The 21609-nt window shown below is 52.0% G+C and overlaps 2 protein-coding genes across 2 annotated transcripts; both read left to right on the top strand.

Moving 5' to 3' along the window:
• Positions 1-5734: 5734 nt before the first annotated feature.
• HMOX1 (heme oxygenase 1) lies at positions 5735-11369 on the top strand. The gene is made up of 5 exons (XM_072360368.1): positions 5735-6063; positions 6298-6418; positions 8569-9060; positions 9549-9657; positions 10638-11369. Exons 1-5 carry the CDS (start codon positions 5876-5878, stop codon positions 10772-10774), a joined length of 1047 nt encoding a protein of 348 aa, XP_072216469.1. The 5' UTR covers positions 5735-5875; the 3' UTR covers positions 10775-11369.
• Positions 11370-12519: 1150 nt separating this feature from the next.
• Positions 12520-20888, top strand: MCM5 (minichromosome maintenance complex component 5). Its single transcript, XM_072360354.1, has 17 exons — positions 12520-12641; positions 12722-12904; positions 13158-13284; positions 13362-13490; positions 13616-13788; positions 15272-15427; positions 15648-15814; positions 16436-16607; positions 16723-16834; positions 17556-17699; positions 17804-17869; positions 18127-18303; positions 18976-19088; positions 19394-19522; positions 19784-19926; positions 20072-20199; positions 20566-20888. The coding sequence occupies exons 2-17, from the start codon at positions 12738-12740 to the stop codon at positions 20665-20667; spliced, it is 2205 nt and encodes a 734-aa protein (XP_072216455.1). The 5' UTR covers positions 12520-12641; positions 12722-12737; the 3' UTR covers positions 20668-20888.
• The last annotated feature ends 721 nt before the right edge of the window (positions 20889-21609 follow it).

The following is a 21609-nucleotide window of genomic DNA, read 5'->3' as shown; positions in this document are numbered from 1 at the left end:
CATGGTGGAGATGGGCTGCTGGTTGGACCAGGTGATCTCAGAGCTCTTTTCCACCCTTAATGATTCAATGGTCCTACGATTCCATTGAAATAAACCAAACCAACCCTCGGTGCCGCTTGCTGATTTCTCCCAGCAGATGGCTGTAGTGCCTCACACTCTGGCAGCCTGAGCTCTGCAAGCTGCAGGGGAAGCCCTTTTGCTTTGCAGCGACCCGCTTAGTTCAAGCTGTGCTACACAGGACACCGAACCAAACAAAGTTGTGCCTTATTCTAGGCATTACACCGCAACCTTTAGCCTGGCACAGGCTCACACGGTGACCGCTCCGGAGTGTGCACGTGGGGGTTGTGTGCACACACGGGCTGAAGCATCCATTAAAAACCACCCTGGGAACAGAAGCATGACCTGCACGGACCTTTATGCATGTTCCGGTTGAAAAAAAGCCAGAACTTCCATGTGCTGGGTCAGATTTGCTCCTTATCTCTAACAATCGAGCGCATATTAAAAGCTCACGAGAATTTCCATGATGCTCGTGTTGTGCAGATCTTGGCATATCAGCACCACGTTCCTCGAGGCAAAAAAAAAACACCCGACTCAAATAGCACACGAAATGTATTTTTAAAGACCAGTTAACAAATCGGTCTTCTGATTTCCCACATCATCTCGTGCATCAGCACAGAAGTACCCCTTGTTGGTACACTGGGAAGGCTGTTATCCACCTCACCGGACTCTAACCATGCCAGATGTTCCTCAAAGCTTATGTGGGACAATGAGATTCCCTCTTCCTTCCCTAATGAGGATAAAGAAGAAGGAAGGGAAGGGAAGGGAAGGGAAGGGAAGGGAAGGGAAGGGAAGGGAAGGGAAGGGAAGGGAAGGGAAGGGAAGGGAAGGGAAGGGAAGGGAAGGGAAGGGAAGGGAAGGGAAGGGAAGGGAAGGGAAGGGAAGGGAAGGGAAGGGAAGGGAAGGGAAGGGAAGGGAAGGGAAGGGAAGGCAAGGCAAGGCAAGGCAAGAGAAGGCAAGGCAAGGCAAGGCAAGGCAAGGCAAGGCAAGGCAAGGCAAGGCAAGGAAAGGCAAGGAAAGGAAAGGAAAGGCAAGGAAAGGCAAGGCAAGGAAAGGCAAGGAAAGGCAAGGCAAGGAAAGGCAAGGCAAGGAAAGGCAAGGCAAGGCAAGCCATTCCAAACACTGTCTGGGCATGAAGGCAAAGGTGCTCTGCTACACAGAGAGACCAGCTTCCTGATGGGAAAAGCCATGGGAAATGCCTTCTTTTTCCAAAAAAGGGGATGCTCCTGCTCTGTTGCATTGGTAACAGCACATGGGACTTTCTGAAACCAAACCCTGCCCCAAAATGCAGGGCTTTGGAAGAAGCTGAGACTCAGATGTCCCTGCTTCATATGTACCAGCTGCCTTCACACCTGGCAGACCAGATCAGGGCCTATTCCTCCTCATTAGCCTTCTGCTTTCAAATGAAAGCCCCTGCAAACAGCACCAGGGTTAGGAAACAGCCTCGCCTGCACTGGAGTGATTTTGTAATAAATGAACAAAAAGGGAGGGGAAAGGGTAAAACAAGTTGTGCCTTGGGTAAGCCTGTGTGCCAGCTCTGAAATAAAAAGCTCCTTCGCACTCCCTGTGTCTCAGTGTGCTCAGTGAAGCGGGCACACATCCCACACCCCATCTGTGCCCCAGTTTCCCCCATAAAGAGTAAGATCTGTCTCAGTTCTGGGGCCGGGTCTCCAGCATCACCTATGTCCTGGGTCAGACCCTCAAGCCCCACAGCCTGCTGGGTGGGGGCTCCCACAGATGCTGACTCACTGTTTCCCGGATAAGCCATTCTGCTGAGTCAGGGTCACGCCAGGTCACTGGGTTTTGCTGAGCAATGTTTCTGGGCTGTGGCAGAGGGGCTCTTAGTTGCTGAGTCACGGCAGAGAGAGAAGCCACGTGAGGCTGTTTATCAGCAGGGTGGTTTCCGCAGGCTGTGCTGAGGTTGCAGCTGTTTTTCCTGGCCCCTCTCCCATCTCTCAGGACGTCCGGAGAAATCTCCAGAAATAAAGCCCAGCCCCGCAGCACTCCGTGGGACGTGCAACCCCTGTACTCCAACTGGGAGCCACACAGTGAGGGGTTGGAAGCGGAGGGGGACGGTGGGGTTTCACTATCTACAGAACTGGGTTTCCAGTCTGTCTCCTCCCTTCCACTGAGCTGCGGTACTACGTGTGAGTTCTCAAATGCAGCCAGTCTCAATCAGGGCGCACTTTCCTTCATGCAGGGCTATGTGGGGTTTGTATTTGCTAGCTGCCTTGCTCCCTTCCACAGCTCCCTGTTGCTCGCAGACCCCATTCCCAGCAGGTCGCAGGGTCTGTCCCCACCAGCACCGCAGGGGAAGCCCTAATCCATACATCTGGAACAATGTGTATTGTTATTGCCGCTTCCTGTTTCCATCACCCTGAGAATCCAGCACACACGTCCATCCCCCACCACATCTGTCGCTGGGGCCACCGCACGGGGTCTGTGCAGAGCGGCAGCATCCAGCCCCCAGAGGTGCAACCGCCACAGCCCCACAGGGAGGACCCCTTGGATCTTGGTGCTCCCACCCGCTGCGCTCCACCTGTATCTTTGATCTGGTTCGTGTTGTTCTGCGATGAGAGCAGCAAGCACAATCCGTTCTGCCAGGGCAGCCTCCCTTTGGTAAACACAAATTAGCACACAGTACGTCCTGTGGACTCCAGCAGTGACTCCCTCTTTCCGCAAGCAGCTGTACGTGGGTATTGCAGCTGTGTGGGGGTTTAACTTCTCCATTACACAGCAAGATCTGGTTGCTGAGTCAGCCCCCCTCCCAGCCAGGCTCAATTCTGCTGTGTCATGGTTTTGGACATCCATCAGTTCCCTCTGTGCTGGCCAAGACTGGCTGTGACCAGGCGATGCCTCCTTGCACAGGCCAAGCCTCTGGGAGGCAATGCACCAGAGCCAAATGTGGAGCAGTGCTTCCAGAAGGCTGGAGAGCTTTGTTCTCTGGGGCAGACAATGTAACCAGAGGGTTCTGACTGTGAAACCTGCAGCCAGGATGAGCTGCTAGGTCCATAAAGAGGAAAATCTTAGAATCACAGAATAATTGAAGTTGAAAGGGGACCTTTAAAAGATCATCTAGTCCAACTCCCCCCCCCCCCCCCCCCCTGTAATGGGAGGGTACTCAGCTAATCAGGGTGCTCAGAACCCCTCCAGCCTGACCTTGGGTGTCTCCAGGGATGAAGCATCCACTACCTCTCTGGGTGACCTGCTCTGGTGCTTCTCTACCTATATTATAAAAATCTTTTTTATTATATGCAACCTAAATCTCCCCTCTTTTAGTCTGAAATCATTTCCCCTTCTCCTATTCTAACAGATCCTGCTAAAGTCTGCCCCTTTCAGTCTCCCACATTTCCCTTCCCCTGATGGCAACACTAACTCCTCAGTGACTTCTGTTGCCGTTAACCATTCCTCTAACCCATCCCATGACTTACACATTTACTCAAAGACTCAGACAGGCAGATAGAGGCATTTAAGCCCAACGCTATCACAAATATCAGCCTCAGGCTGCTTGATTTATCTTCCTACAAATCCCCCAGGCAAACTCAGCAATAGACCCACACAACACCATCCCCTCCAGCACTGTGCAGCCACTGATCAGTGAAAGCACAGCAAAAGCAGAGAGGAAGCAATGCAAATCCTCACTGCAGAGAGCTGAATGAAGCCAAAAAAAAAACAACTCCAGCCCAGCAATTGCAAAATTGATGACAGCCTGCTTTCAGTTCTCCCTCCATCTCGCTTCAAGGCCTCTGGGCTTTTCTGCAGCAAGGAACTTGGCCTCACAGCATCTCCACCTCCAGTAACCCCAACCAAATCAGGGACAAACCAGTCCTGGGGCATGGCGTGCTTCCCTGCTCCTATGGAAGAGCCCACAGAGGAGTGAGCTGTGCCTTGGCTCTTGTGACCTTGTCTCCTGTATCTAACCCAGGAGAAAGCAAAGGCCCGGATGTAGAATACGGTTTAGGGAGGGTAGCTTTCCATATTATTTCACACTCATGTAACGAACAATATCATTCGGTTTCATATCTTTCCTTGTTCCCCTGAACAGAATTATAGGCTCAGTGTGTTCCAGTTTCCCATGTCCAAATAGGGCTCACTGAAAGAAGTGAGAGCTGTGCTGTAAGCACATGATGCCAGTGGAAAATGCTCATTTCAAAGCCAGTCCAGTGGCAAAAATGGCACTGATGTCTTCAGGCAGGACTGGCCCCTGTCTAGGAGCCAGGGGATGTTAAGGGCTTCCTCACACTTGCTTGGACATCCCAATAAATATATTTTACCCAATAGCAAAATAAACATTAAGTGGCCTAAGGGTAAGAGCCAGCTTTTGCTAGAGTGCTCTGTAGCTTTAAAGAGCAGAGCAAGACAGGAAAAGCAAGGCTGAGTCAGGCTGCGAGCGCTGAGTAATCCTTCCTGAGTGTGCACAGTGGCCAGATGTCAGCCCAGCACAGAGCCGTGTGCCTGCACAATCCCTCCAGGCCACCCCAACCCACTGCACCGAGCCCAGTTGTGCAGAGGACACATGAAGCCCACCCAAATCCAGGTGGACAGATAGAGAGAAGACCCCCACGCGGGCCCTTCCCTTCCAATCCAAGACAGAATGTGTGCTTTCCCAAAGCACAGATGAATGATGCATCTCCCGTCCTGGTTAGCTGAGTTTCCAGCATAGCTCCAGATGGAAGAGGGGCCCCACTACATCTGCGGGCTGCCTCCTTGGCTGACGCAGCAGACAAAACAGCAGAGCAGCCAGCAACTAGCAGGAGCACCTTGTCCAACTCTCCTGTTCTAAATCAGAGAAACTATTTGCTTTTGCAAATGTCTGCAGCCTGCCTCAGTCTCCCCAAAGCCCTGCATCACACCTTGGCAGTCTCCTGCACACAGCAGACGTGACAACCCCCAGGGTATTGAGGGGATGGATTGCTGTCCTCCTCTATCACCTCACACACAGTGCTGCTCACTGCAGGGCCCACCTGCCACACCAATTCACTATTTGTGTTGCGTAAGGGAGAAAGGAAAGCATATCTCTGTGCATCAATGCAGGCACACCTGCGCAGCATGTGGAAAGAATCATAGAATCATTTGAGTTGGAAGGGACATCTAAAGGCCATCTGGTCCAAATCCCCTGCAATATACAGGAATACCTACGGCTCGATCAGATACTGAAAGGACATTTAGATAGTGAAGTCTCCCAGAAGCCTTCTTTTCTCCAGGCTGAACAGCCCAGCTCTCTCAGCCTGTCCTCTCAGGGAGGTGTTGCATCCCTTGGACCATTTTTGTTGCCCTCCTCTGGATGCACTCCAGCAGATCCATGTCTCTCCTGTACTGAGGACTCCACTCCTGGACTCAGTACTCCAGGCGAGGTCTTACAGCACAGAGCAAAGGGGCAGGATCACTGCCCTCTCTCTGCTGGCCACGCTCCTTTGGGTGCAGCCAAGTTGGCTTTCTGGGCTGTGAGGGAACAGTGCTGGCTCATGTCCGGCAGCCATCCACCAGTACCCCCGAGTTCTTTTTTGGGCAGGGCTGAGCTTTAAGGGTCCCTGCTGTGCATGAAGCAGGCATGTTCCCACCCCACAGTTCAGAGCTCTTCATCCCATGCGCAGCAAAGCTCCCTGTGCCTTTAGAGGCTCTGAAGATGCTCACGGCCGTGGGTGATAAAACACCGACACCAGCCTCTTTCTAGGACAGATGCTGCAGAAGCTGCATCCCCTTCTTGGTGCCGTTACAGGGGTGAGCTCCTCCTGCCCTCCCAGCCCTCCCTGGGGGTTGGGGGGGGGCACAGCAGTGGGAAGGGAAGTGCAGTGTGTTGCAAGAAGCGCGCGCTCACATGAGGTCAGCGGCTGCGCTGCTCACGTGTCCCGCCTGTATAAAGCCGGGAGCAGGAGCCGGGTACAAAGCGCAGCGCTTCGCGTCCCGGGAGCTGACGAAGGGCTCGAGAAAGGAAACGAAAGGGAAACGGAGGCTCGAGAACAGGCAGAGAAGCATGGAAACTAAGCAGCAACACGGCGCTGAAAGGTGAGAGCGGGACGGGGAAGAGGCGGAAGCGCTCAGCCGGCAGTGCTGTATTTAGCCCTGCTTTCAGCCGCGCTTCTCGTCTCACCTCTGGATGCGTTCTGGCGGTGCTCCCCGCTCAGGACGGCGGGGGGAATGCTGGCACTGCTGTCCGCAGCCCCCCCCCTTTCCTAAGGTCCCTTTGGCTGGAGCAGAGCAACAACGCTGACATCTGTCTTGCTTGTCTCCCTCACCCAGCATGTCCCAGGACCTGTCCGAGCTCCTGAAGGAAGCCACCAAGGAGGTGCACGAGCAGGCAGAGAACACACCCTTCATGAAGAACTTCCAGAAGGGACAAGTGTCCCTCCACGAGTTCAAGGTAAGGTGTAACAGCACGGCAGAGCTGCCTGGGGACTGCACGTTAATGACTGCCACATGTAGTTAAAATAGGTAGAAGAGTGGGCAGTATTGGTTCAGACTGGATATGGGGGCTGCAGTGGCACAGGCTGCCCAGGGAGGTGGTGCAGTCACAGTCCCTGGAGGTGTTCCAGAGCCGTGTGGATGTGGCACTGAGGGACGTGGTCAGTGGGCATGGTGGGGGTGGGCTGCTGGTTGGACCAGGTGATCTTAGAGGTCTTTTCCAACCTTGATGATTCTGTGATGCTATGAATGGAGCGTGAATTTAGAGTGCTCTAAGCAGTTACAGCTAGAAATAATGATGGAATAGCACTGAAGTGAGGCTGTGAGATCATCTCTGGCACCACACTTGACGGTTTTTTAGCTATCCCCGGGGTTATAGCAGAGCTGAGATCGGGAGCAATTGCTGAAAGGCAGAATGAGTTGGAGCGAGCTGTGCCTGCTGCCAGCAGGTAGGAGCCTGCTGCTTTTCTTGAAGTGTAAGAGCTATGTGCTGGTACTGGTCTGCATCTACCCTGGCTAGGAACAGGATGGATCTGAGCCACGTAACAAAGCCGTGAGCAAAAACAATGCAAACACCTGGCTGAGAAATTCCCAGGAGGCCGGAGGACCTGACGCACGGCTTTGCAAATAACAGCTAACGCTCCAGCCCGTGGTTTAATTGCTTTGTTGTTGAATGGCTCCTCGATAGATAAACGCACGAGAACAGAAATGAGCCCATTTATTTCTGACAGGTTGCATTCACAGCATTTAGTCAAGCATGAATCCAATGGCAGGCGCTGACTTCCCGCTGTTAGGAATGGGGCACTCGTTGGGCAGTGGACTTTGAGACAAGTCAGTGATGAAGCCTCTGAGATTCAGGAGCACGGCTTGGTTTCCCAGGAAATATTTACCTAGTGATGGGAAATGGGACGTGACGCCGGGCTTTGAATAGCAATACAAGTTTTCAAAGGCCACCTTTCCCACTGAAAACAACCGGCCAAGTTAACCTTTCCTCATTGGTTGGGCAATGTTTTTGTTTCGCTTCCAACGCAATAACGAGTTATTGTTTAAAAACATCTTTCCTCCCCCCCCCCCCCCCCCCTTATTTACTTTCTTGGCAAACCCATTTACCTGCCCTGACATGTGACTCCTAGGATCTGAAGATCAGTTTCCACAACAAAGTCACTGCCTGTGTGCGTATCAAAGTCCTGTTTGCAGTGGCGAAAAGCTGAAATCATTCCCGCAGTACTGACTGCTCTGTTGGGAGGATAAACTGCTTTCTCTCTAATTCCCACCCAATCTGACTCTGACTCTGTACCTCCATGTTCTACGCTTCGCTGCCGATAAGGGATTTCAGTGTAAGCGAGAAGTGGTGTAGGTATAGATATGTACACAGCCTCTACAAACAGAGTGCCCGTGGAAGGGAAGAACACAGCCAGATTGTCTTGTGCCACGTGGAAAAGCTGGCACATATAAACGAAAATAGCATGTAAGCTGGGAAAAACAATAACAGTGGTTTCAAAACAGAGGGATGAGCACATAGCTGCACAGTGATCCTTCACAAAGGCATCTTTCAGAGGCCTTGCATCCCTTATATCTTGTCTCCCTGGGGCAATCAAAGAGGCATTCCCTCTTCCAAGGCTGAATGAGGTGAAGGGGTGCTTCCATTCCTGGGACGGTGGGCTGCCAGCAGGACAAGTTGGTAGCAACGTTAGCGGGGTGGGTTGTCATCTCATAGGGTCCCATAGAGGGAAGCCACATCTGTCTGTAAGCATTCAGATTGGAGCAGTACACTAGGAAATGTGCCTTTGGGAATGCTCTCTATATTGGCTGGGGGGATGAAGAGAGCAGGTGAGGAGTGACTTAAGGTTCTCTTCTGTCAAGCTGGGAGAACTTTAACTCAGAGGTGAAGGCAGCAGCTTTTAAGGGTAGGTAAGGCCAGCATCTGCTGGAAATGGGCTAGATGGTGTCTCACTGCCCCTTGCATCTCCATTTGCTGCCCAGGAAACCTGCAACATAACATATAATCTGCATAGCATAATACTGGGTGCGCACGAGTAACTTATTTGTTATTGGGATTTGTCCCAAAAGCAGACGGACTCACCTGTAGCTCATCCTCTTCTGTTTCAGCTGGTCACGGCATCCCTGTACTTCATCTACTCTGCTCTGGAGGAAGAGATCGAACGTCACAAGGACAACCCTGTCTATGCTCCTGTTTATTTTCCGACGGAGCTCCATCGGAAAGCTGCCCTGGAGAAAGACTTGGAGTACTTCTATGGCAGCAACTGGAGGGCAGAGATCCCATGTCCCGAGGCTACTCAGAAATACGTTGAGAGGCTCCACTACGTCGGCAATAAGTATCCAGAGCTGTTGGTGGCCCATGCCTACACTCGCTACTTGGGAGACCTGTCTGGGGGGCAGGTGCTGAAGAAAATTGCCCAAAAGGCCCTCCAGCTGCCCAGCACTGGAGAAGGGTTGGCTTTCTTCACTTTCGATGGAGTCTCCAATGCCACCAAGTTCAAGCAGCTCTATCGGTCCCGCATGAACGCCCTTGAGATGGATCATGCTACTAAGAAAAGAGTCTTGGAGGAAGCCAAGAAAGCATTCCTGCTAAATATACAGGTGAGTAACAACCAGCCATCCCTGTCTGCCCACACCCTCCCCCAAATAAGATAACAGCCACAGGGAATGGCAAAGCCGGTATTTCTGCTGTGGAGCTTACGGGAAGTTGTGGTTTACAGCAGCATAGAGTTGGGTGGCTGCACTTGCCCAGACTGGGAGCCTAGCAAGCAGCAGGTCTCTGAAAGGCTCTTCTCTCTCCTCTGGGGATTGAACAGAATGTGTGCAATAGCCTTCTCCTTCTCTGGAAGCTTAACTGTAAAGTGAACAGGCAGACCCTACAGGCCTGTTCTGCACAAAAAGCCCTGAGAGCCTGGGGTGCAGGAGCTGGGGAGCTGGACTAGATGATCTTTAAATGTCTCTCCCAAAACAAACGATTCTGATTCTTTAACTTGGGTTGAAAGCTTGTATCTTCCTTTAGTTCCCGAAGTGTCTAGGGCAAAAACAAAGGAGAAGAAGCCACATCGTGATATAACATTCTTACTTCTCAGGTGTTTGAGGCGCTGCAGAAGCTGGTGTCCAAGAGCCAGGAGAATGGTCATGCTGTGCAACCGAAGGCAGAGCTCCGCGCAAGGAATGTTAACAAATCACATGAAAACGGTAAGGCATTCGCAAAGGCAGGTGTTTAATATTGCTACTTGCAGTTTGGCTCTCCTCCCTTCCTCTGCTGTTGTTTGTAAAGTCAACTGAGAACTGAGAGCGAGGTGCTTGCACCGGCCTTCACCAGCAGCCAGTACACAGTGCAAGGGGTAATGGTATGGGCAAAGCTTCTAGACATGATGGAGCAAGGATGGCATACGTGGACATCCCAGAAACAGTGTCAAAGAGGGAGCAGTCCTTTCTCCTCCTTATAGGTTGTAGCAACGGTAAGGCTCATTAGCCAGAGAAACCTGGCCTTGAGTTTACAGAAGCACAGACTGTAATTCTTCAGCCCAGCAGATCAGGTGGGACGTTGACAAAACGTTCTTGGCACACGGCCTTGCTCAAGTCTGTCTTTATGGTCTAAGTCTTCCACTGGTCATTTCCTTGCCTTTCAGAGAAATCGATTCAAAATAGCTCTGGAAAAGAATGCAGGGTTTAGCACAAGTGTGGTTTTCTGGATGGTAAAAATAGCCGGCTCAAGAGCTGGGAATTTACAGGCTGGTTTTACAGGCTGTCATGCAAAGATCTCCACCTACTGGCAAGTGCTGATCCTGAACTGGGCATAGCCTGAGCAAGAAAAGCAATTGCTTCTTATGGAGTCCGGTTTGTTGAGTGAGTTATGAGCAAGCTCACACGTTGATAGAAGAGAGCAGTTTCCCTGATAACACATGCTTCTAGTAGGAAAACCCTTATCATCTACCCATTCTGCAGCTGAAAGGGAGATTTTTCAGTGCATGCTGGATTGAAGCAGTTTTCCCATGGAAAACAAAAAAATGAAAAGCATGCTGGTCTCACCCATCACTAAGGAAGTTTAAAGCAAGTTCTTTGGAAGACAGTACAATTTCTCCATGATTCTTTGCTGCCCTTTGCCCAATAAGCCTACAGAGATAGGAATATAGAAAAAAAAATCATCTGCTCGTTTCTCCTATTTGTACCAGGTCCAGCAGCTGGGAAGGAAAGCAAGAGGACAAGAAGGATGCAGGCAGACATACTGACCACCTCTCCCCTGGTGCGGTGGATCCTGGCGCTCGGTTTCATCGTCACCACAGTCGCTGTGGGCTTATTTGCCATGTGAGCGAGCAGGACCTTCACCTTCTCTTCGTGCCTTCCCTCACCCTGAACTAATCCACCTTCCCCAGTCCTTCCAAGGGAAAATCCCTTCGACTGGGCGCTGTGATCTCAGCTCTGCCACTAATATTTGGAGACCTTTCTCCCCAGAAAGCAGAGTGCTGCGAGGGGCTCCAAGCCCTTTCCTTGCTTGCTGCAAGCTCTCCTCACACACTAACAACATCACCACCAGGACCAAGGGCTGGAAAAGCCTAAAACCAATGGCCAAGAGCTGCAATTATTCTACAGAGTATCTGCAAAAATCCCACAGGAGAAGAAAAGCAGCTTTAAAACCTGTCTTGCCTCAGAACTATGCAGCTCCCGGAGCTCTTGTTTGCTCAGTGTTTTATACTGCTAGATAACACTGTGATCACTGTTTCTGCGGAGCCACACAGCTCCCATGGGCTATAGAACTGTTTTATATGACACGAGCAGGTGTTAAATCTTCCAATCATTTTTCTTTTTTCTTTTTTTTGAGAGATGATGGTTGTTGAAGATACAGTGTCGTTCTTTTATTTGATTATATAATTTATATACATAATAAAATTCAATGTAAAGTCTACAAGCCTGGTGTTTCCTGTTGTTAAAGGGGAGGAGGAGGGGCCTTTCCTCCCTCCCAGCTCTGCGTGTAGCAGTTAGAGCAGAGGGAAGTGGGAGCTCTCAGAACCAGCCCTGTTCCCACTTCTGCTCCAACACCTTCAGCTCCTACACGCTTCTAGAAATAGAACAACGTTCTCTGGCTGTACAAAGTACCTCTAACTCTTCACTGCCCAGATACCAAGCGTACATCAAGCCTTGATCCCACCTCACAGCTCCATCAGATGGGGAACAGCCATGCAATAGCAGACTTTGGTGCTAGCCACGCAACCCCAATCCCTGCCAGGGCCTGACACACATACAGCTAAATACAGCAAGATGGTAGGGAAAAATCATGGGTTGGGTTGAAAGGGGCCATAAAGCCCACCCAGCCCCAACCTCCTGCCATGGGAAGGCCCGCCAACTCCAGCTCAGGCTGCCCAGGGCCCCATCCAACCTGGCCTTGAGCCTCCAGGGATGGGGCACCCACAGCTCCCTGGGCAGCTGTGCCAGCACCTCACCACCCTCTGAGTAAAGAATTTCTCCCTAATGTATAACTGGATTTCCTCTCTTTTAGTTTAAATCCCTTTCCTCTTGCCCTATTGATGTCTCAGTACCAATTATTCGCCATTTTTGCCTAATTAAGGTGCTTGCTCAAAGTTACAGTTCTGCTTATAACTTCCTGAAGCACCACTTATCTATGATAAACACCCTTCCTGGCCAGTCAGCAGAGGCCAGGTGTCCTTAGAACACCCGAGCCCAAACAAGGCCATAGTGAGGCTGGAAAGCCTTTCAAAAACAACCATTCACTTCAATTCACAGTTCCACAAGAAGTCACTGCCATCGGGACAGAACACACCTCCTGCATCAGCATCTTGCCCGCTGGCCCGCCCAGCCCCTCAGCACGCCCCACCTGGGGCGGAGTTCGCCGTGGAAGCCCACACTCCCCCCGCCAGCAATGGTTTCGTAGGCCCCCGCTTTCCTCCCCTCCCCGAAGTAATGGTACCGCCCGACCGCCATTTCCCTTCCCTCCCGCCCTTCTCCCCTAGATTTCGCGCCAAACTGCTCCCGGCGGGCGGGGACGGAACGCCCCGACCAATCGGCGGAAGAGGTGAGGCCGCGCGCTTCCAGCTGGGGCGGGGCGGAAGGACCGGACGAACCAATCAGCAGCGAGGCGCCTCGGGCGGGCCAATCGGAAGCGAGCTGCGCTGCCGGCCGCTGTCCGCCGGGCACTGGTTTTGCCGCGAAAAAAGTTGTTGGTGCGTGGTGGTGGTTGTGGGCCTGAGAGCGGCGTAACAGGGTGGGGGTGCCCGGTTCTGAGTGTGTGTTCGCCCCGCAGGTGAGATACGGGCATCATGTCGGGCTTCGATGAGCCCGGTATTTACTACAGCGACAGCTTTGGGGTGGACGCATCGGCGGATGAGGGACAAGTACGGAAATCGCAACTGCAGCGGCGCTTTAAGGAGTTCCTGCGGCAGTATCGGGTGGGAACGGACCGGACCGGCTTCACCTTCAAATACAGGTGCTGTGGGGCGTGTGGCAGTGCGGGTCTGCTCTCCCTATAGAGCATAGAAAGCTCCTTGCAGGGTGGGCAGCGCCATATTGGAACTGCTGTCCCAGGGCTGATGGCACATCACACTGTGTTTGGGGTGGAAGGTTTGTCCCTGTCCCCCTGATTCCCTTAGTGTTGTTTTCCTCATGTGCTTTACTCTGAAGCCTCCCCATGGAGCCCTGTGGGTAGCCCTGACCCCGATCCTGTGCCTGCTGCCTTGCAGGGATGAGCTCAAGCGGCATTACAACCTGGGCCAGTACTGGGTGGAGGTGGAGATGGAGGACCTGGCCAGCTTTGATGAGGATCTCGCCGACTATCTGTACAAACAGCCTGCTGAGCACCTGCAGCTGGTAAGGGGGTGGAATGGGGCACGTAATGTGCTGATGTTGTGGTGTGAGGGTGATCCTGACAGCTGTTTTCTCTACAGCTGGAAGAAGCAGCGAAGGAGGTGGCGGATGAGGTCACTCGTCCTCGTCCTGCTGGGGAAGAAGCTCTCCAAGACATACAGGTCATGCTGAGGTCCGATGCCAACGCAGCCAACATTCGCAGCCTGAAGGTGAGCCTGAAAGACCGTAGGCTCACAAATGTAGGAAGCGCCATCACATTTCCTTAGCACAGTGAGTCTCCTATCCATCCTCCAGTGTTGTTTCCCTCACCTTCCCTTCTTTTTCTCCCTTCCAGTCCGACCAGATGTCCCACCTGGTGAAGATCCCTGGCATCGTCATTGCGGCGACCCCCATAAGAGCCAAAGCCACCAAAATTGCCATCCAGTGCCGCAGCTGTCGCAACACCATCAACAACATCACAGTGCGCCCGGGTCTGGAGGGCTACTCTCTGCCCAGGAAATGCAACATGTGAGAGCTGACCTGGGGCTGTGTGGGGTAGGATGGGCTGTGTCATGGGGTCGTATGTGTTGGAAAGGACCTCTGGAGATCATCTAATCCGATCTCCTGTTAAGGCAAGTTCCCTATAGTAGATTGAATAGGGAAGGGTCCAGGTGGGTTTTGTGTTTCTCCAGAGGAGACTCCACAGCCTGTTTTGGCAGCCTGTTCCAGTGCTCTGTCACCCTCACAGTAAAGAAGTTTTTCTCACATTTATATGGAACTTTTTGTGTTCCGTTTTGTGCCCCTTGTCCTATTGCTGGACACCACTGATAAGAGTCCGGCCCCATCCACTTGACACCCCCCCATCATTAGATACGTATAAGCACTGATAAGATCCCCTCTCAGGCATCTATTCCCCAGGCTGAACAGTCCCAGGACTCTCAGTCTTTCCTCGTGAGGGAGATGCTCCAAGACCCCTCACTGTCTTGATGGCCCTCTGCTGGGCTCTCTAGAAGTTCCCTGTCTTTTTGAACTGGGGAGCCCCAGTTGCCCTGTAATTCTGCTTTCATCTCCTCTTCCATCTTCCTTACCAAGTTCTTGTCCTGTTTGAGCAAACTTCTTGTTTCTACATTCCCCTCCCCTGATGGGCTGCTTTCCATTACATTCTGTAAGGTTACTTTGCTCTTAATTTCCAAATCCTGTTTTACAGCTTTTGCTGCCTGCACGAATTGCAAGCTTTAGGCTGCTGCTGTGCTGCAGCATTCGTATGGGCTGATCCTGATGGATTGTGTCTTTGAACTCAAGCCTGCCAGTATTTATTTTCTCTGCCTTATCTTTAAAGCAGCCTGAGAGGCCTGTGGGATTGGCATAATTCTTGCCTGCTTCCTGAGCCTTGGCTGCACAAGTGGGTCAGCACAGCTACTGTGCAGCCTCTCTCCTGCTTTCCAGTGGGACTTTTCCTCCCTTGTGTTTTATCCTCCCCAAAAGCCCCATGGCTGCCTGCATGGAGTCAGGCACTGATGGTGCTCTGCAGAGGAGCCAGCAGGATGCAGAGCTGCTCCCCATCTCCCTGTGCTTGTAGTAGAGCAGTGCAGATAGGCAGAGCTGACGTCTCGAGGGACTCTGAGGTTGATGGCAGCCTTGTCACGCTGCTAATTGCTTTCTCACCAGAAACCACTTAGTGTTTGCCTCATGTATGAGGTTATAAATAAATATGCCCTGTCAAGGCATGCAGCCTGCACTGTTACCTCCTGTGTCATTAATGAGTTACCTTCGTGCTTGCTTTTAGCTAGCAGGGGAGAGGAAGGTGCTTCTGAGAGTATTCACAGGGAGCATCACTGTGCTTTGGGTCTGTGCTGATGCTTTGACATGTTGGAGGCAAGAGGGAGGCTGGAGAACCTTTGGCTGTTGACAGCCTCTTTCTGACCTGAGAAGTGTGGGCTCTGGCTGCTGTGACTTGTCCACACCCCTAGTGCTACACTTGGCTGACTTTTCCCCATTGATTTCTGCACAGAGAACAGGCCGGCCGCCCCAGGTGCCCGCTGGATCCCTATTTCATCATGCCGGACAAGTGCAAGTGTGTCGACTTCCAGATCCTGAAGCTGCAGGAGTCCCCTGATGCTGTGCCACATGGGGAGATGCCCCGCCATCTACAGCTCTACTGTGACAGGTGACAGCTGGGTCTCTGGCTGGGCTGTGGCCTTGCTGCTGTATCTCATGGTGATCCTGCAGCATTGCTTGCTGCTTATTTGCTTTCTCCCCTGACTGACTCTTATTACTGTAGTATCATTAAGGTCAGAAAACACCAGTAAGAAGATCTTGTCCAACCATGTTGGTGGTGCCATCATTTTCCCACCGCCATCCTTTGCTTTCCCCTTTAATCTTCTTAGGTACTTGTGTGACAGAGTTGTCCCAGGGAACAGAGTCACCATCATGGGCATCTACTCCATCAAGAAGTCTGCCCAGAGCAAGAACAAAAGCCGGGACAATGTGGGCGTGGGCATCCGAAGCGCTTACATCCGTGTGGTGGGCATCCAGGTGGATGTGGAGGGTTCAGGTGAGGACTGATTTTGGTGTCTGTCTGGTCTACGTGTATAACTGGTGTTGGGAGATTCCTCTTTCTGAACAGGGCAGTCCCATCAGCAAGATCTGTATGAAATCTCAGTCTCTTTTTCTTCTGCTTACTTAGCCAGAGGTTCAATTCTGGTCCAGGAGGTCTGTCTTCCTGGATGCTGTATACCCAAATGTCCTGCATGGTTTTGGCTTAGCGGTGTTAAATGATGAGGCTTCAGCCTGAGTCCTGAGGGTATTTCAGTACTTGTATCTTACTGGGAATTCACTAAACCATCCCTGAGTATCTGGGCTGAAATCAGCGGTTATAATTGAGCTGTGTATCTGAAGTGTGGTTCTGACTGTACTTTATTTCCTGTTCCTCCCAGCTGCTTTGCCCAAGATCCTTGCTTAGTTTTCTTCCAGTCCCTTCTCCTCACACAGGCTGTAACAAAGAGTCTGCCATGCTGGGTTAGTAAATGCCTGTGACTTCTCCACCCCTTCAGATCTGGTGGCGCTTGGCATGAGATGCAAGAAGGCCTCTTGGCTGTAGTGGATGTGAAAGACACAATGTATTTTTCTTTTAGACACCTGTTTGTTCACTGTTGCCTCATTCTTCCCTGTGCAGGACACAGTTTTGCTGGTGCAGTGACCCCTCAGGAAGAGGAGGAACTTCGCCGCCTCACTGCCATGCCCAACATCTACGAGATGGTTGCCAAGAGCATCGCACCTTCCATCTATGGCAGCACTGACATCAAGAAGGCCATTGCTTGCCTCCTGTTTGGAGGCTCTCGCAAGAGGTGGGGAAAAGCCAGCTTGGTGATTCATACACACTGCCTGCCGTTGTCAGCAATGCTCTGTTACCAAGATAAGAGCTCACCATCTCTCTCCTATCTCCTCACCCTGCTGCTCCAGGCTCCCAGATGGGCTGACCCGCAGAGGAGACATCAACTTATTGATGCTGGGTGACCCTGGGACGGCCAAATCCCAGCTACTGAAGTTTGTAGAGAAGTGTTCTCCCATCGGGGTAGGTGCTATGAAGTGTCTGCTCATTTCTTCCTTCTGCTCCCTGCATGCCACTGATGACCGCGGTCTTGGCAGATTCCCACTCATGCATCCCCAGCGAGAGCAGCTGGTGGAGGTGTGAACTGGATCTGCTGGTGCCAGCCTGGGGGAGATGGGACAGAGGACAGTGCATGAGGGAGGGAAAGGGAAGCAGGTAATTAATGCCTTTTAATGGTGGTATGAATCAGGTTTGCAGATGTCCAAAGAGATGGCCAGTGCTGCTGTTTATTATTGAGACTAGATCAGCAGAGGTGCTCCCTGGTCAGAACAAATGAAGCTGACTGTACCTCAGGCACAGAGCTCCAAACTGAGCCCAGGCATGAAATCATATTTTCAGCTCTGTTTTCTCGTAACCTCCATTAAAGTCAGCCTCTGACCACATTGTTTCCTCAAGGGGAAAACAAAGCTAATGCAGCAGCGCACCGAAAAATGAATCACTCTATGTTCTGTACTTAATACCTGTATTTATATGTCTGCAAGCCCTCTGGTGTATCACAACTGCTTGGTTTGAGGCTTGGGACCATGCAGCAGTCTGGGTCTGCATCATGTCCACTTTTGGCACACGTTGAGGGCTTTTCCCCTTGGGCTTTGCCTTTCCTCCCTCAGCTCTGGCCACGGCATGGCGGGTTGTTGGGTCCTTCAGTGGCTGATGTGCTGTCCCACTTTGTCCTGTGCACCACTAGGTATACACTTCAGGGAAAGGCAGCAGTGCTGCTGGCTTGACAGCCTCAGTCATCCGCGACCCTTCCTCAAGGAGCTTCTTCATGGAGGGAGGAGCCATGGTGCTGGCAGATGGGGGGGTGGTGTGCATCGATGAGTTCGACAAGGTACGTGGGGTGCACAGAGCTTGGTGTCCAGCTGAAGTCTTCCAGAGGTGACTGACAGTGGCTTTTTTTCTCCCCTCCTTGTTTCTTCCACTTCGGGTGAGAAGATGCGGGAGGATGACCGTGTGGCCATCCACGAGGCCATGGAGCAGCAGACCATCTCCATTGCCAAGGTGAGAACCAGCCATGCTCAAGTCTCAGCAGAAGCCAGTTTTCCTTCAGAAGGATGCATGGGCTCGGCTCATCGGGGTCCCTCATGGTAGATTGTGGAGCTGTTACAGTGCAACTGAGTGCTACTTAAATGGACTTTACTTAAGTATGAGTGCTTGAGGATGAGTTCGTGCATAATGCTTAGGAGGAGTTAGTAGTCTTCTAGCCCTGCTGTCTTATGGACATGATCTTGACCCCATCTTTTCCTTTTCCCCCACAGGCAGGAATCACAACCACACTGAACTCCCGCTGCTCAGTGCTTGCAGCTGCCAACTCTGTCTTCGGACGCTGGGACGAGACCAAGGGCGAGGACAATATTGATTTTATGCCTACCATCCTGTCTCGATTCGACATGATCTTCATTGTCAAGGATGAGCACAATGAGGAACGAGACATGGTGGGTTGAGGTGGTGGGTTCAGCTGGGGCTTGAGGCATGGGAGCTTACACAGCCATAGCATGTGGCTGAGAGCCTGGGGAAGAAGCAAAGCAAGGCTCTGGGCAGACCTGATAGCAGCCTTAAATTCTCTGAAGGGGGACTGTAAGAAGGAAGGGGACAGACTCTTTAGAAGGATGTGCTGTGATTGGACAAATGGAAATCGTTTCAAACTAAAAGAGGGGAGACTTATGTTGGGTATAAGGAAGAAGGTTTTTTTTTACAGTCAGGGAGGTGAGGCACTGGAACAGACTGCCTAGAAAGGTGGTGGATGCCCTATCCCTGGAGACACTTAAGATCAGGCTGGTGGGGCTCTGAGCACTGTGCTCTAGCTGTAGGTGTTCATTGCAGGGGAGCTGGACTAGGTAGCCTGTAAGGGTTCCTTCCAGGTCAAGCAATTCTATGATTCTTAGTCTTCTGCCATGACACACTGAAGCAAGGCAAGCTTCTTGTGGTCACATAGTTCTGCTTGTCACCACAGAGCCAGGCATAAGCACTGGGAGTAGAGTTGGGGGATGCCTTGTTCAGTATCAGCAGAACTGCAGTCCCTGAACTGCCAAGCTGCTGCCCTGTTTTTGGGGAGGATTGGATGACGGGGAGGTTTCATGCTGTCTGACTGCTCCCTGCTCTCCTAGACGTTGGCCAAGCACGTGATGTCCCTGCATGTGAGTGCCCTGATGCAGACACAGGCTGTGGAAGGTGAAATCGAGCTGAACAAGCTGAAGAAACTCATCTCTTTCTGCCGGACGTGAGTGAGAGGGGTGATTTTAGGCTGTGCCAACATCACATGGCGCTGCTGGGATTGCACTGTGCAGTGAGGCAGATGTGTGGTCTGGGTCTGATCCATCTGCACCTGGCACTGGGAGCATGGAGTGGGTTGTGAGGAAGCACAGGCACCTCTGAGTGAAGGGTGTCTCTGAGGAACGAATTCTTGGGCTGATAGGGGTTAGGTTTGGAAGGGCTCTCCCCTGGAAGGGATGCGAGTGAGAACAGCTTGGAGCACACAGGGGACAATCCTGCCCAGGGTGCCACCTCTCCTGTCCCCTCTCACAGGAAGTGCGGCCCTCGGCTGTCCGTAGCAGCAGCAGAGAAGCTGAAGAACCGCTACATCCTGATGCGGAGCGGCAGTCGGCAGCATGAGCAGGAGAGTGACCGCCGCTCCAGCATCCCCATCACTGTCAGGTGAGAGCCATGGGGCCTGGTCCTGTGTGGGGAGGGAGAGTGTTATTGTCCTCCTGTACCCACCAAAACCCTCAGGGTTGGGATTATGTCATAGTGTTGCCTGGGATAACACGGAGGATTGGGGTGCTGTAGTTTGGGAGAGCCCACCGTGAGTGGGGCGACACTGGAAATGCTGTGAGTGGGGGGAGAGTTGGGGGAAGGAGAAAACCCCTTGGGGCTACAGTAGAAAGTGGGGAATGGAAGCATCTTCATTACCCACAGGCAACTGGAGGCCATTGTGCGCATCGCCGAGTCCCTCAGCAAGATGAAGCTGCAACCCTTTGCCACTGAGGCTGATGTTGAGGAGGCCTTGAGGCTCTTCCAGGTGTCCACGCTTGATGCAGCCATGTCAGGCAGCCTGTCAGGTGAGGATGGATGATGCTACATTGGCTTACAGCTTCCCTCAAGATCTCTGAGACGTGAGCGTGTGTGGTGGAAGACATGGGAAATGGGCTTTTTGGCTTTCAGAATGACATCTGGTTGCTCATGCAATCTCTCTCCCCCCCCCAGGGGCAGAAGGCTTTACAACGCAGGAGGACCAAGAGATGCTGTCCCGTATTGAGAAGCAACTCAAGCGCCGCTTTGCCATTGGCTCACAGGTGTCAGAGCACAGCATCGTGCAGGACTTCATACGGCAGGTAGGCAGCTGCAGAGCCCCTTGGTCATATTTGCTTTTGAAGCTGTTCATAGGGAGCAGCATATGTTGTGTTTGTGGAGTTGGAGGAGAGTGAGGTGTTTTTCTCTGTCAGAGTGCTGGGGTTCAGGTTTGGGGCTGTTCATGTACCTTGTTATACCTGGTAATAGACTGAAGTCCAGCATTGAATCCAGAACGTTTTGACTCAGGAAACTGGCTGCACTCAGTTCTGAAATGGTGAAATGGGAAAGTAGAGCAGCTCCTGCTGTCCTGCAGAGAGGCACAGCCTTTAGCAGCGGCTGCAGTTCTTGCTGGGCTGTGTTAAGCTTTTCCTCGCCAGCTCATCTCATCCTGCTCTTTCCCTCTCCAGAAATACCCTGAACATGCCATCTACAAGGTGCTGCAGCTGATGATGCGCCGTGGGGAGATCCAGCACCGCATGCAACGCAAAGTTCTCTATCGCATCAAGTAACCCCGTGTCCTCTCCCTGGGAGAGGACAGCTGCTCATCTATCTGCCTGATGAGAGCCCCATGGGGCCACATCTGAAAGCTTTTCCTTGGGGAGCCGACCAACCAGGGCCTCTGAAACCAAGGTCTGAGGCAGCCAGGCTTCCCCTTGGTTGTTCTGTTGCAGTTTTTTTCTTGAAACTCCAAAAGCTTTTAGGCTGTTTTAAAATAAAAGCTGGTATTGGTACCTTAGGGTCCCTGACTGTCTGGAGGGGAGTGAGGGGTTGTATCTACATCTCTCTTTTGGAGGCAGTGTGGGATTGGAGGCTTTATAACCTTCCTGCTTTGGAGCTGGAGCTGATTCACCTCTCTTTTGCATCTCAAAGGACTCTAGGAGGCAAAAACACATCACCCTTGCAATGGCTGTGCAAACGTCTCAATGAAGCATGGCAAAGCCCTGGGCCCCTGCTGGCATCAACTGAGGAAAGCATTGGTGTACAAGAGAGGAACAACTGGCACCTCACATGTGTGTTAGCAGGAGGGACATCCTGCTTAGCAGAAGCTTCACCTGGGCTCTGTGTGTTTTCTCGTAGGGGCAATGGGACGCAATTGTGCTGTGTGTGGTAGCTGTCTTGCATTGCTGGATTTCCTCTGCAACCTTGCACTGTCCAACTGATTTTTTTATTATCTTACGCTTTCCCAGCTGTTACAGCTCTGGGCGTGCAAAGGTTGTTGTGCATGTGGGAGAAGCTGCTGCGTGTCTCAGCGCGACCTTCAGGTTGCAAAAAAAACCACACCTCAGAGCAGACTGCACACGCTTTGTTAGTGGAATAGATGCTCAGGGCCAGCAGAGGGAACTCAAGCCTTGAGGATGCTGGGCTGTGCCCTACTGGGGCTCTACAGCATCTTTGTGTGCTTGTGTGTGGGTGTCTGGAGAGGTACCTGGTGCACTTGGGACAGGGACAGA

This window comes from Excalfactoria chinensis, chromosome 1, assembly GCF_039878825.1.
Source record: "Excalfactoria chinensis isolate bCotChi1 chromosome 1, bCotChi1.hap2, whole genome shotgun sequence".
Classification (NCBI taxonomy): domain Eukaryota; kingdom Metazoa; phylum Chordata; class Aves; order Galliformes; family Phasianidae; genus Excalfactoria; species Excalfactoria chinensis.
Note: the sequence above shows the minus strand (reverse complement) of the source record. Positions and strands in the feature narration are given on the sequence as shown.